Source organism: Camarhynchus parvulus, chromosome 2 (assembly GCF_901933205.1).
Source record: "Camarhynchus parvulus chromosome 2, STF_HiC, whole genome shotgun sequence".
NCBI classification, from domain to species: Eukaryota; Metazoa; Chordata; class Aves; order Passeriformes; family Thraupidae; genus Camarhynchus; species Camarhynchus parvulus.
The window spans coordinates 20,094,194-20,110,116 of record NC_044572.1 but is presented as its reverse complement, the minus strand read 5'-3'; the positions used below and the strand labels follow the sequence as shown (position 1 = coordinate 20,110,116).

Here is a 15,923-nt window from a genome sequence, read left to right as displayed (position 1 = left end):
TTCACTGCCAAAGTACAGGAGCTGATGAAATTCTTTTTAAAAATTATCATAATTTTTAATACATACAGAGCAGTATGTTTTCCTTTCTTTGATGTTAGGAGTACTTGAAATGTTCCTGCTGGTTTTCTTTTTCTCCAAATTAGTTGTGAGAGCCATATCTAAAAGGGAGCAATCAAGCCACAGCACCAAAATTTCAATTGCTTAGAAGAGCTGTATCAGACAAGCAAAGTAATGTGTGATGACACTGGCTTTGCCAGTATTGACAGGTGTGGTTTCACACTAAAAACACTGTGTGGGAAAACTTGGGCAATTACATTAAAGCTAATAAGCGTGTGTGACCACACTCATTCAGCATCAATAGGAGCAACCAGCTTGGACAAGTGGTAATTACATTCCAGTAGAGGTGTCTGATGCTTGTTAGCCTCCATGCAGGAATGATGCATGTTTTATTTACGCTCTGGGAATGAACTATTATGATATTATTTGTTTGAAGCATAATTTGCAATTGATATAATGCAAAGTGACCAGTTCAGCTGACAGATTTAAACTAATGCTATTTTGTAAACATATGGTTGGAAATAAAATTAATGTCTTCTGATTTCTGATTTGCCCTTTTCCAACTGTTTTCTTGGGTTTAACTCTGCTTGTGGATACATAAAAGAACATAAAAAAATCTAGATTCATGAGTCACATCACATATAGTCAACAGAGGACAAAAGGTCTGTTTTGACAAGGAAAACAGATTGAGAGAAGAATATCTTACTAACTCACGCAAAGAAACTGAGTTAGTCAAGAGATGTATTTAAAATTAGCAGGGGATGATGCAAGGGATGGAACAGGGAAGATATTTACAATGTATTTGAACTGCTTAATTTGCTGGTTTTATTAGGAAAGAGGTCTTGTTCTCTTTCTTCTGTGGAAGAGAAGGAAATTGAGTAGCACAAACTGGTTTTCAATGCTATATCTTGTCATGAGATGCTGTGTATATTATATTAACTTGATTATAGATATAAATGGGCAAGCATACACCCACACATTTCCTCCCTAAGAAATTACATATTCCATATTCTTTTCTTAGTACTTATGTATAGTTCTGGTTATAGGATACAGTGCTAGCAGCAGTGTGAACTATAAAGAATTGAGAGGACTGAGCTGAGAAGTGATGGGTTTCATAGTGCTGTTTGAAAGCAGTTTTGATCGGGGTTGTGTTGCTGGATGCCGACTGGTGGCCTCTTCCTCAGTTGTAAAGAACAGCCTTTCTCAAAGGGCAATATTTCTGCGTACCTGGTTTACTTTATGCTGTATTCCTACACCATCTTTATTGGGATTTATCTTTAAGCCCCATTTTAATATTACTTTGGGAATGCAGTTGGGGAATTGGTCTCTGAAGTCTCTCAGTTGTGTTTTACCCTGTTCTTTGGCTTTTCTTACTCTTTCTTGCCTGCTCTGCCTGAACTAGAAGTTGGCCAGGAGCGAGGCGGGTCCTTGGATTCTTCTGTCCCGGTGTGGTATTCCATGCCGGATCCGCTTCCCCTGCGCTGGAGGTAGCGGGTGTAACTTTTCAGTTACCATTGTGGCACAGAGATAAAGTTACACCGTACTTACAGAGCGGGCTGGGACTAATCAGTGCGAGGAAGCAATGAAGCGAGCGAAACTAATGCACAAAGGAAACTATTCTGGGCTGTTTGTTTGTTTTTCAGAAGATATTTTTATTTTTAAAGACATAGATAGTAAGATAGCTGCATGGGTTTCTGCAGCACGGTCAGAGCAGCGAGGGGTATGTGTGAGCCGAGCTTCCCCCGGCTCGCCCCGGCCGCAGCTGCCGCCCCCTCACAGGCCCCGGCGTCTCCTCCCGGTCCCTCCCGGGCCCCGGCCGCAGCAGCCTGTCCCTTACGGGCCCCGGCCGCAGCAGCCTGTCCCTTACGAGCCCCGGCAGCTTCTCCCGGGCCCTCCCGTCCGTGCTGTGGCTCTGCGGGCCGCACTCGCTCTCTCCCGGCCCCGCTTTCCCCGCTCACAGTTTAGGCGGTGTCGCGCCAGGCGGGGCAGGGCCGGAACGCGGCGCTGCCGCCCCCCGCTGCCCGCACCGCCCCATCCCTCAGCCCGCACCGCCCCGTCTTGTTCCATCCCATCCCGTCTTCTTCCATCCCATCCCGTCCGGTCCCGTCCCGTCCCGTCCCTCTGTCCCGCGCTGCCCCGTCCCTCTGTCCCGCCCCGTCCCGCTGCCCGCCCCGCCCCGCACGGCCCCGCGCGGCTCCGCTCGGCTCTGCACGGGCTTGGGGCTGTCGCTGCCGCCTGCGGAGTTTCGCAGTTTTCCATCGCGCCGGTCCCGCGGCCCTCGCAGCAGACTCCGAGTTCATGCCCGAGAGCCCCGGTGCCTCAGGAGCAGCCCAGGCGTGGGAAAGCAGCCTGGGAAGCCCGCCCGGCTGGGACGCGGGAGCTGAGGATGCAGGGGAAGATCTGACTTCAGGCGGCTGGGCGCTCCGGGCAACTGGTGTCAGACGGCGAAGGAGTAACTATGTACCTTTTTGGCAGTGAGGAGTACGAAGTGGTAAGATGTAGTGATTTTTTTTTCCTTAGTTTTTACTTACTTTTCATGTTCCAATCTCAAGAGTTTATTGGGCAGCTTTGAATTTCTGTCAGTATCGTTTTTTTGTATTTGAACTTTAGTATTCACCAATTCGATTGCTTTTTAAATACGATATTTTTCTTCAAGTTCTTCAAGTAGTGGGGTACTATTTGGTAGATAAAATTGAATTTACTTTCCTTGTCTTGTTTATTGCATTGTGGTGGTATTGAAAGTATTTAACTACTGAGTATTACGAGGCTATTTGGACTCTTGAGTTAAGCAAACTCACGCCTCCAAATAATTAAGAATTTGTCTCATACTTTGTAATGTAAATAGACTACAAGGAGTGACGGAACTGGCCTTAACAGTATGTTTGTGGGGATGTTGCCAAACCATTTCTTTTGTACAAAAGTTCAAAGCATGTCATTGTAATGTACTGCAATGTCCATCAAAAGAGCTAGCTTATGAAAACCCAAACACACCCACGTTAAGATCTGACACTCTTTTCTTAAGTACGTGTGTAGAACGGTGTTTGAAATATGTTGATGATGTCAGAGAAGACCAGAAGAAAACCGCTAACAGCTCCACACTTTTGTATGGCATTGTTAGCTGACATAAAAGTTTGCATTTTTGCAGCCTGTGGTTCAAGTGCTACGTTGTAAGCAAAATGGATGGATTCTTCCACCCACACACATTTGTGACTGAGTCCAAATCTGAGGAGCTTTGGGGAAGAATAACACCAAAAAATATGTATCAACTCTACTATAGGACATCAAAATAAATTTCACAATCTCAAAAGTGCTACATTCTTTGCATATAACTGGCAATTGCAAATGTTTTGTTTTGATTATTGAAGTTGCTCTTTGAAGTATGAGAGGGCCTTTTATGGCAGTCTGGTTTCTACAACACATTTCAAGAAATTAGTTATTTTGGATTTTTTCCTCTTTTTTTTTCTTTTTTAAATTCCAGCCAGCTATGTTTTTTAGATGCAACAAATGTAGAAGGCATTCAGGAAAATAATTTAAGTGCAGCTGTCTGCACGTTGAACTCATTTGTGAATGTGTGACTTACACAAACTTTCACAAACCAAGCTAGGGAGCTGAAAAGAACTTAGTTTTTCCAAACCAGTAAGCCACAGGGCATTGCAGTGATTCTGCTATAGAATGTTTACGTGTGTATAAACATTATAAAGCAGAAGAGAGTGTCGAACTTTGAAACTTTTTTTTTTATTTGGTTACATTCAGATATGTGTAAAGGGTAGCAAATCACTCTTAACAGACTTTTGCATTTTGCTCTTCATTTCATTGTATCCTGTGGAGTTACTTCCTGGCTCATACAGCAAGCAAGTCTGAAATTTTAAAATGTCTTGAAAATAACCCAGATGACTGAAGAATGGTGTTGGGGCTTTGGATTCAGATCTCAGTCTCTTTCTCTGATGCTGTTTCAGCTTCTAAAAAATATCGAAGTATTCTGTGTCATAGAAAGTAGTTCAGTGTTTGAGACAACTTTCCCAGGCACGTGAGCCATCTCATTGCAGTCCCTTTTCTACACCATACTTATGCAAAGTGAAATAACATCAATAGAAAAAAGTAAGAAACCCACCATGAATGGCGTGGCGTTAGGTTTTTTAATTTGCTTCTTGTTTTTTTTCTTTTGTTCTTTTTGATATCTCTAGAGGTCCCTGAAACTGAAGAGTAATGATCTCCTCAAACAAAATATGTCACTAAGTGCAGACTAAAATATCATTTGGGTTTTTTCTTCTTAGTTTTTCTTTAGAGCAAGACAGTTTGGGGGAAAAGAAGGATGCATTTTTTGGTGTTATTTTGGCAGCCAGACTTACCAAGATGTTTGCTTTACTCAGTGATAAGTAAAATAGAATTGATGGTATACATAAAGCTTGAAGAACACTTTTATTGTTCAGTAAAAGCTAAATCAATGTGAAACTTCTATCTGTACAGAGCTGTTGTTCATGAAGCCATATGCTCTGTACTGTGGAAAAGGCATTTGTTTTATCTTCCCACACAATTACTTGAGTCACTGAAGGACAAAGTGTGTGAAAAGTGACAGTGAAGAATTTCAGGGTTTAATTTTTAGTTTACTATTAATTTAAAGCAATTTTAAATTAGTTTAAGGAATTCTAGCTATGCATATAATATTTGATTTTTATCCTAGGGAGAAGACTATTGATGAAAAGAAACATAGCATCATTAAAGCATCTCTTAAAACTCAATATTTAAATAGAGTATTAGAGAAATGGGACTGTGTGTGATCATTGTTTGCATTTCATATGCACACACACATGTCCACGTGAGCACACAGACATGTTTACGGAAACATTTGTATCTGGGGTGGTGCTCTAACCCAGCTGAATTGAATAGCCAAATGCCACAGACTGGTACTACCAACTTTTGCATCCACTTTGCTTTCTTTTTGTTCCTGTGTATAAACAAGCTTGAATTATTAGCTTACTCTGAGTGCATAATAAGTTCAGATATCTGACAGCACTGATAATTAACTCTAATACCATCTCCCAGCAACCCCAGCTGACAAAGATAATATTGCTTAAGAATCAGTTATCAAAAGAAAAAAGTTGGGGTTTATGACCACTTCATATTAAAAGTAAAAACAAAGTGTCATGACACAGTGACAAAAGCTATCTTTTTGAAATAAATAAATAAATTTATTAATAATAAGCCAGATAGCAGTGGTCTTTTTCTATTTCCATTAGTATTTCCATAAATGTTCTAACTTGGGATGCACAGTGTCTTTCACATTACATTTTTTAACTTTAGATAGATGCTTATTAAGCTCTTTATGAGTGATGAAATAAATATATAGAATCTTTTTAGGCATTCTTTGCCACATATCTGGCAAAGTAGATGTGTTTGACTATAGTAAGCAATTTAATTTCATAAATACAGGAAACTGTAAAAAGCTGCAGGCCCTGCAGTCTCATTTGTGCCTGTAACTTGTTTGTTTAGTCCTTTTTCTGTTTGTTTGTGAAATAAACTTCTGGTTAAAGGGAATAAATAAATAAATTAAACAGAATTGGAGTGGTTCATCAAAAATGAAACAGGAAGAGGGAGCTCCTTTTCACAGATGCCTGGTAGATCATAGTCTGCATTACTCTCCCATAACAAACTCATCTAAAACTTACTCCCAACAGACTTTGGAGTTCCACATAAGGGATGATGGGACTCCAGATGGTGCTTGCAAGTTTGGGAGGCTCTGCTGTGCCCCTGGGCTACACTTTGCCCAGCAGAGCATTTCCCATGGCTGCAGAACATCTGCTCCTCCTCCCTCAGGTGAGCCTTGCCAGGGCTGTGGGTGCTGGCAGCTCCCGCCGCATCCCTCCTGCCTTCCTGGGGCCCTGATGGAGGTGTACCAGGGCTGATGGCACCCTCTTGTCCTCAGTTGGGCACAGGACACTTTTAGTGTTTTGTCACTCCTTCCCACCAGCAGTCTCCCCTGGCAGAGACTTTGGGCTCTGTTGTATGAGCATGATCCAATATTGTGATGGTAAGTGTAGGGTTAATTAGGATTTCTTCTGAGAAAAACCTAATCACTGGGAAACTATTCTTTTAGCAGAGTAATTCAGAGGCAGCGAATTTTCTTGATTACTGCTCATTTAAGAAAAATAATTTAATTTCATTCACTCTATTGCGGGTAACTTTCAGATTTTTGTGATCAATTTTTAACTTTCCTAAGAAACTCAAAATTTGGCTTTTTTTGATCTCCACAGATATTTTTCTTGGAAAATATCTTTAAAAAGAGTGGGAAACCTCTTTATAAGTCCAGTGAATTGCTTGTGATGTCCAGGGCATATGTTTTGGTTGCCTTGGAAATTGAGCATTTGTCACTTGTGTTCTCCAGGCAAAAGTTTTGAACTTGTCTATTTAAATTAAATCTTCGCTTCCGTTGAGTTTGCCTATGTCCTCTTGAAGGATGGAACACTTCTTTTGGAATAATAAGTATGATGTTGATAAATGCCAGTTATACTCATGACTCCTGCCAGGCAGAATTATCTTCCAAAAGGTATGAAAATCTGTCTGCTAAATTTCTCAGGGAGGGGAATATCTTGGAGCAGTCAAATGTCATTCAGGTTTGAGAAGAGCTACTTTTTGACTGTTCTTCATGAATCAGACAGATCCGAATTCTGTGTATACAGGCATTCTGCTGATAGGGCTAATTTTCAAGGGAAAACCCCACCTATTTTAGAAATATTTTAAGTCCTAGAAATCAGTAGGGAGAATACAGTGATGTATTTACTCTGAGTCATTGCTACTTACCTTGTATCAGAAACTGAGTGAAGGGAGAAAAGGATGTTGTTTAAGATCAGAGAGAGTCACTTGTAACTTTTTAGCAATGGTAGTTTTCATCATAGTGTGGATTGACATGGGAATGTATGAAAACAAATCAGAATTGCTTCTTCGGGAACCTCTCCCTTGAATTGCAATTGAATTGAATTAAAATGTTTGTTATCACAAGGATGGTTTGGCAAATTACCTGTGGCAGAACACTGTAAAAATGTAACCATAAGATTTTGGAATGGCTTTTCCACGTTCACCTTAGTTCAACCTAAGGCAACAACATCTAATGCTATGTTCAGATAGATAAGTTGTACTACTCGTGAGTGTAACTTGAAGTACAGACTTGAAAGGCAGTCAATTTAAATTCAGTCTCTGAGGTTTGCTTCAGAGCCATGAGTCTGTCTTTTGAAAAATCCCTTGACATTTTGTTTCTTTATCTTTAAATTTTAGGAGACACTTGACTTATTTCTAGTGACAATAGCACTTGGTTAATTTTCAGCTGCAAGTATTGTACAGCTGCACAAGAAATTGAGTTATTCAGGCTTGAAACTGTGTGTTTAGTGAGAAGTACTCTTATGTGGAAGAAACAAGTGCTTATATGTGAAAATAGATGGGCTCACATCCAGAGCTGCATGTAGATTTGTGAAACAGTCACCCTTAGCAAGCCCTTTTTCCTGTGGATTTTCTGCAGCAGCCAAAGTGTAGAAGCAATAGAATTTTCTTTTCATAAATTGGAAAAATGAGGGTCATTCTGTATGGCATCATTCCCCATGACTAGCTCAGAGACCTCTCAGCTGTGTTTAAGCACTGCATATGAGTTTTGGGATTTCCCCAAGGAAAGCCTGGGAGAGCTGGTGGTTCTGATGGTGTAGCAGAACGGCTCCTGAAACAGTTTCAGTTTAGAATAGGGAAACACTAGAGAGGAAAATCTCAATAAACCCATGCAGAGGAAAGTATTGGTCATTTCTGTGTTACTCCCAAGACAGCCAGTGTACTTGCCAGTTAGTGATTTGCACAACTGTAGTGACTGTACTTCTTTCCCCAGAGAAAAATCAGTGTGTAATCTAATGTCCTGTAGTTTATGTGAAGTAGATTTTTTAATAGTGATGTTACTGTTTGTTTCATATAGCTTCTATTTCCTTGCCTCCTGTCTTTAATTTGAATTTCAGTGACTAAGGATGGAGCCTCTTATATTTTTGAGAGTATATCGAAAGTATTTGTAGTATGTCTGACCTTCCCCTAACTCTGCCCCCACAGTCCAACACATGAACAGTCAATAAAAAGGTGGGGAGCTCTGTGGGGGCTATGGGTGGAGGCATGAGCTTTAGTCCCTGTTATGTACATGAGTCTGTGAGCAGTGGATCAGCTGTCCCTTGTGTAGAGCTCAGAACACCTGATTTTCAGTGTAGGGTCCTAGGGAGTGTGGAGCTCAGGAGATTAAAGACAAGGTTTCTCCCTTCAGGTAATAACATTTAGAAATAGATATTTCAAAAAAAAATATGAGGCAAGTCAATGACTGCAATTTATCTAGATCCTTTTGCACTGGTTTAGTGCTGAGCGGTGCCTGAACACAATGAAGGAAGGGAATGAGCATTTCTCTTATTGTGGAAGAGGATCATGGTGAGTGCATGATGTTTGAGAAGCAGGTTTGTGCCTGAGGCACGTGTGAGACGGAGTCCTGTGAAAGTCAAATGGTTTCTGACATTTAGAAACCAACCCCGATGACCAGCTCCAGGTAAAATAGCAAAGGAGAAGTTTACTCCTGCTTAAGGAGTAGAGTGTAAGAGAAATAGAGTGTGAAAACTGGCCTGGGTTGGCAGGACCAGTGCAGTTCACCTCACAAACATGAAGAAAAAATAACAAAATCAGAGTGCTTAAAAGTCCCACCAAACTGTTTGAGGGAGCTCTGAATCTCTCACCTACTTTTCCATTTGTGAGACAGCAGTGGGAAGGAGGGAAGTAGGTCTCTCACAGGACCTGGCTTCTGAGTGTATTGATAGCACCAAGGCCTGATGAAATCTGTTAATTCATCTATTAGTCTTGGTTTCAGTTTATTTCCACCTGAAGGAAATGGCCATGATAGTGACCTACTTCCTGGCAATGCACTGCTCAGCCTCCATGCTGCACAAGGCACTTTACCTCAGTGATGTGAACCAGTGTGGACTTGGGGAAAAAAAATAACCTGATAACTTCACGATCAGGAATACATGAGTTTTTCTATTCCATATTCATCATTTATTCTACAGGCCTTGATAGAAATAATTGGCTATTTTTCAGTGAGGAATTTGTATTAAGCTAATGTAGCCATAAAAAAGTGTTAATTATAGAAGCCATAATCTAGGCAGGACAGTACAGAGTTAACAACAAGCTAGTTAGTTGGGCTTCCCTGATTTATGTAGCTACATACCTAATTCTTGGATTCCTCTGCACACTGTGTGAGTGTGTCCAGGCTTTTGGAAATTATTTACAACTTCCTCCCTCTTATGCCACATATATTCATCGTTCTTATTTAATTAAATGTCAGGAGACCTATGTAGCTAGAGATGTCCTCTGGGTAAAAGATACTAATGGCATATGGTTTAAGTAATCAATTCATAATGCTTGGGGTGGAGCCCTACATGCAGAAGTTGAGATATTCAGAAGAAAGTGGCTTGAATGTCTTCAGTTAAGGAAATGGGACATGCATATGCTGTGCATGAATATGGTGCAAAATAAATCCAGATCTTGCAGGAACCTCAGTGTTCTGCCTCTAATAATAGCGTTACTTTAAAGTTTGTTTTCCACTTTGTATTTGTGACATGCATTTTGATGTGTACGTTGTTTAGCCTGTGGATGGATGTGAGGTAGCAGAAGGGGTGGCAGAAGGGTTAGCAGAAGATGTTTTACGTGCAGAATGGAAATCTTGACTTCCCTACAGCACATATGGAAAGCTGAAGTCAAGAAGGCATGTTGGCACTGTCTGCCATCCTGCCTGCTCGCCTGCTGCAGCAGGCTGCCTGTTTTAGCCTCCCTATCCAGGGCAGCACAGCTCCTCTCCCATCAATGGTGTGTGAGGTGGTGGCTGGCAGCCTGGGTAGCTTGTTGCTCTCTTGACCTTCCAAAACTCTAGCAGTTACAACAGCTCAATTAAGCACTCCTAGCAGGCAGGCTGGATATAGTCCAGTGGCATTTTGATAAAAACCTTCCACACAGGGAAATCAAGGACCAAAAATCCCATTTCAGAATATTTGATATGAAGTTTCTTTGATAGTCTTTTTGGGCCACAAGTCCTTTTTTTTTCCTTTGTTTTCCTTTTCTTTTACAGTTGAGGCTGTGTGTTTATGTCTGTTTGGGAATATGTTTTTCTAGCTGATGATAATAAGTAAGATGATTTGTTCTGATGAACAAATTCAGTAGCAACTGATCAGAGCAAATCTATAACTTGTTCTTATTTAACATTGGCTCTCAGGAAGGCTATCACAGGGAAAGAATCCATCTACCTTTTTATCGAAGCCATGGACATCTATCGTCATGAAGACATGTCTTCTCTAAATTATAAACAAGTTCCAGGAACTGGAATGCCTAAATGAAATGGTGTTTGTTTACTTACACTGCATGTTACTTTCCAGATAATTACTTCAGCTGATGAATAAGAATTACAAAATCTGGAGGATAGGTAACATCTTTAGCAGGAATCATCAATTCTTTTTTCAGCAGTCTTTTGTTTACACAGAAGTGGGTAATGATAACCATGCTTTTTACTATTATTATTTTATACACCTCTGACCAGATTAATTTCTAAGATTCTGCTGGGAAAAAATTTAGCAAAATTTGGGTGTTTTCATTGCTGTAACTACAGACCCATAGGAACCAGCCATTTTAAAAGGTTTTTTCCTCAGAAATGAAAGATTAAAATCCCTGGGAAATTCTCCTGTGCACATTTCATTTACATTGTCATTTACAACGCAGTGTGATTCTATGCGTTTTAATTTAGCAGTGTGTAGGAATTTTTGATGTTTAAAATTCTAGTATTCCATATTATATTTTATGGTTTATAATAGAGTTTTAGAAGTCTGTTAGAGCTTACAAACCAGTCAAATGGAGTTAATAAGAATTGGAGTTAACACTTTTTTTTTTACCTTTTTAAGGCAGTTTCTGTGTTTCTTACAAATATCTATACAGATGTTCTTATTAAAAATAAGTTCTTTAAATCAAAGTAGTTTTTTATTGGTATAAGAAAAGCAATTTTTTTCCGAAATACAGAATGAGAGTGCTTCCTACTCAGCTGAGTGCTTAAGTCTAAGGACAGGTAAACCAATACAAGAATTTTTAAGTAGCGGGAACAATAAAAGGCCAGTTTATGGGAGCAAGGCTGATACATTAATATTACTAGTTGAGAATCATAAGAACATAGTAGTATTTCAAAGCTATTCCTTTTAGTAATGACTAAGTATGAAACAAAAGATCTGTACATGTCTTTTCATTAAGTATATTTGCCTGAAAGGAAATTACAAACTTAGTTTTACCTCTTCACTGGAGGTAACTGAAGTTTATTATATGTGCAGAAGTAGGCTTTACTAAAATCGACCTTGTGCATGTCTTCATAGAATTGTTTCTATCTGCTTGTAATGGCAGCTCAGCAGGCTAATTTTTGAGGCTAAATGTCAAACTTCATAGTTTATTATCCTAAGACTCCTAGAACTTCTTTACACTTTTATTTGGTGTAGGAGATTAAAGACTAAAACCCTTTGTAAAGTTGCAAAATTTTAATCCATAGGGATTGTCAGACCTCAGCTAGACAGGGTCCTGAGTAATCTGCTGTGGCTTTGAATATGCTACTTACTCTTGAGCAGGAGGTTGGACTAGATGTCCTTTCCTCCGCATGTCCTCTCACCTGCCTACTTTTTTCTTTGATTCCACTGAGAGAATGCAGATTATATAAAAATCTTCAGGGCACAAAGGAGAAATCCCCATGTTTTTACTTCATTTGTCAAGACTTGCTCTTAGAAATTTTCATCATGTCCAGCAGTGGCCCAGCAACTGATTTAGTTCCTGTTAGTGAAGGATGCCCAGTATAATTCTGAAATTTTAGGCCTTTAATCTTTAATTCACTGTGATTCTTTTGCCTTCATCTGGGTTCCATGTAAATATGGGGATAATATCTATAAAGTGAGATATGAAAGAGGCATTAGATTGTTGCTCAAATATAATCAGTTTATCATATGTATCATATTGTGGTTTCCCTCATATATTTAAGAAAGTTGTGTTGTTTCCCTTAATTCCTTCTAAAATGGAATAATTCATATTGTGAGCTGTAATTCTGTTATTCATTATAGACATCCTGGCAAGAACATGGGTGGCCTTGAGTCATGCCTAAGTGAAATCATAAGGTTCCCTGTACAAGACCTTAGTACCATATGTGAAATTTTGATTTTGCTGATGGACATTTCACTTGACCTTGACATTGAGAACCACCACATACACCTATTTCCTGGTAAATTAAGCTGCTTTGTCTTCTAGGAGGTTTCCTTTGCATGCGTGAATGTTATCTCTCTCCTCTCCTGCCAGGAACATAGATTTGTAAGGAAAAATTAATAATTCAGTTCAGTCATGTCTTTTTAGTACAAAATAATGTTCTCATCACTTTGGATCCAGAGGTTCAGTGGAATTTGCAGGCAAGAACATCTGGGAAATGGTCTGGATGGGACTGTCCTGGTGTGCTGAGGGACAAAACACAATTCAGCTGATACCATTTCCTGTAGCTGTTTTTGCCTTGTCACCACAGGACTAAAATTTGAGATATTCCGGTAATCAAATGCCTCCCAGTAAAATGGATATATTTAGAAAAAATCCAAACACTGCAAATTTTGCTGTTTTGTTTATGGTTATTTTAAATAAACCTGGACATCTCTGTCTGTAAGTGTGATGGGAGAGATTAGTCCTGCCAGTTAGACAACATCGTGTGGATCAGCTTGACTTGTAACAATTGAAAGTGGTGCTTCTCTGGTAGATTTTATGGTGTGAATGCAATGCTATTCAACTTCAATAAGGTCTGTTTTAGCATAATCAAGAGAGGAAACAAGAAGGAACTGCTAGGGAAATCATAGGCTGTGATGATTTTGAAAATTAACAGGAATGAAAAATAGTGACACCCTCTCAAATCATGAAAAGATCCAGGTTTGCAGACAACTGACAAAACATGAGAGGTTATAAAAGAGCACACTTGTGTTACTCTGCCAGCTTCAGCAACGAGCATTTCCTTTTCTTCTGCATGATGAAGGAAACAATAAGCCATGATTCTTTTTTTAAGCATTGTAAAGTTAAAAACTTTGAACAGGAAGGGAGATGCTAACTATATGAATTATTGCTGATCATAAATGGAATAACTCTTACAGAAGGAATAATGGAAGGAGAGCAGTGCAAATCAAGAATGACATTCTTGTTTTCTTAAATAAAATTTTTCAATATTTTGTAAGAAGTGTTTCAGACTAATTGAAATCAGTTAAGAATAAATGTAAAATTAAAAAAAAAAAAAAAAGCTACCAAATCCTTTTTTTTTCTCCAAAACTGAGTTTAGCTGGCGTAATATTGAGAATTCCGCTTGAGAGCCAAGAGGATTTCTCTAAAGTCTTGAATTTAGTGGTGACTTCTGACTTTTACCTGACCAGGGAATCTAGCATTGTGTCTGGAGAATGTTTGAGGGGTTTTGAGTACAAATGTGGTATAGCAGTGCATGTACAGTCTACTGAATGGGCCATAGGTGTGACCTAGGAGAAGTGATGCTTCTTGGGTTTTTTAGCATTTTTAAATTTTGCCTGCCTGTGCACACTTTGGGGACTGACTTCATGTAAATCAGGGTAAGCACAGAGAGCCTGTTGAATGCTTGTTAGCAGGAAAAAGCCAGTTGTGGAAGCAGCTTTCTACCTGTGTGCTTCAATTCAGAAGCCTAGATCTGCTGGGTATTTATTGGCTGGCTTTAATGGAAAGCTTCATAGAGTACAGAGGTGATTAAATGTTGTAAAAATGTGTATTGTTAAAAATAAACAAAAGGAAGATAGTAGTTTACAAACTATCATTTTCAAGCCAGGCATATAATCCCAAATAACACTGAGGTAATTTTTTTGTGTTTTGGTATTTTTATACAGTATTTTTAATCCTAGAAAAGATACCTTTCTGCTTTTGTGATCTCTGCTGCTAAACTGAAGAGTGGCAAGAACAAAAAGCAAAAGTTCAGAAAATGCTTATTGCCTTGCCATCCATCTCTTTCATGCTTGAAATACTTTCTCATATTTCTCTCCTATTACCCTGATATTTCTCCTCTTGAAGCTTTGTCCTTCTTTGCTGCTTTCTCATGGTGCTCATCCTCTGGATAATCTGAATGATGCCCATCATCCACCTACCTACATTTGGCTGCTCTTTGTTCACTCTACCTTTAGGACTCTCATCCAAATATGAGTTGCTTTCCTAATTAGCACAGCAGAATGGCAATCTCAGAGCCACCTTTGTCATATTCCTGTTGTTCAATGGGAATTCAGCAGTGACAGCAGCAGAGGACAGATGATACTTTTGGGTGGTAATTCTTCAAGCAGAAACTGATTCCCTTGTAAACTGGAAGAAATAGAACTTTTAACTGAGCATAACTGTATGAGTTTAAGGAGAAAATTTATTTCATTTCCAAACAATGGATCAGAGAGGAAAAAAAGCAGGCTCTAGCCTGTGGAGTTCCTGAAGGAAACAAATTGTTGGGGATGACATAGGATTGTTTGCATTTCTTTGATGAAAGTTAGCATAATATACTTTGAGACCTTAAGACTTGCAGAACTGGAGTTTCTGTTCTTGTGTCTTTCATCACTGTAGTTGCTGGAGACTCATTTTTAACCAGAAACTTGCAAGGGTAAATCTCTTTATCTGAGGGATTTTACAAATTTTTTTGATCCTGGTAGCGTATTAATAATGTCACTTTACAACAAAGTGAGATACTGCTTGCCTTAAAATTTTTGAACAAGTTGACTGTTGCACAGCAACTCTAAAAATGAAGGTTTGCCAAAGGTGTATATTGTCTCCTTTTGAGAAGAATTCCATTGTATATCTTGTTGCAGATTCTTTTGAAATCCCAAACTCATGATTACTGTATGAGAAGTAGTACAGACACTCTATCCAGGGAGATAATCACAGCGTTCATTAGAACATAGCTGCTTGACCGTGACCAGTTTTGGTGCCCCAACAGAAAGATGTGGGTAAATCAGAGAGGATGATTCAGGATGGTTGCAGCTGGATCACTTGACTTGCAGATCCAACCTGAGGGAATGGGGCTTGCACAGCCTGGAGTCCTGATCTCTCATCATGCACAAGGAGGTTATCAACAGCAAGGAGCTAGGCTCCTCAGAGAGGTGTGTGGCAGGGTAATCAAACATGTATTTTCTGCCAGTATTCAGTATTGCAACAATAGATGAAAGAAAAATCAGTGGTATATCCTCTAGAAGTGGAAATGGCTCAGTGAGGGATATGATGTAACTGACCCAGGCAAGGTCTGTTCTGAAGCAGAAAGAATGTTCCTGATGTTTCTCCTATGTCTGAAAAACAGAAAATGCTTGGTCTTCTAGGTTGCAATAATTTTAGAAACTTGAGTTCAGTTGTTATCCTGGAAAATATCTGTTCTATTTTTCCAACCTGTGAATGTCCCAGAACACAAAAAATACTTCAGCACTGAATTATGAGAGTTCACCACACCATTTGCTTTTATGATTTCCTTGAATTTTTCTTTTGCAATTCATTTATATTTTATTTCCTTTCAGGTTAGCATCTAACCTAATCAGGTTAGCACCATCTTCATCAGCAAGCACATTTCTGTTTCCATGTTGTCTAAAACATACCCTGCCCTTTTAACCCTCACATCTTCATTTAAGCAATCTTATTTCTAGTGTTAGCATAAATCCATAGTACAAGATCTGTTTTATCTATGAGAAAATACATTTAGATTTTTTCAATATTGTATATTTTATACTATCAGATGGTTTCCTAGAACCTTTTACTATTTTTTGTTGGAAACAAGCATTGTATATACTCTC

The 15,923-nt window shown here is 39.2% G+C and overlaps 1 protein-coding gene across 6 annotated transcripts in view; it reads left to right on the top strand.

Annotated features, from left to right (window-relative positions):
• Positions 1-15,923, top strand: part of CACNB2 (calcium voltage-gated channel auxiliary subunit beta 2) — a 245,547-nt gene that overhangs the window by 132,402 nt on the left and 97,222 nt on the right. Inside the window, exon 1 of one of the 6 annotated variants that reach the window (XM_030943445.1) lies at positions 2,171-2,548. The exons of the other annotated variants lie outside the window; for them this stretch is intronic. Coding sequence (XP_030799305.1) covers positions 2,516-2,548 — 33 coding nt within the window. The 5' untranslated portion in view covers positions 2,171-2,515. Of the gene's footprint in view, positions 1-2,170; positions 2,549-15,923 lie in introns of those variants that run through there. 6 annotated transcript variants of the gene reach the window in all.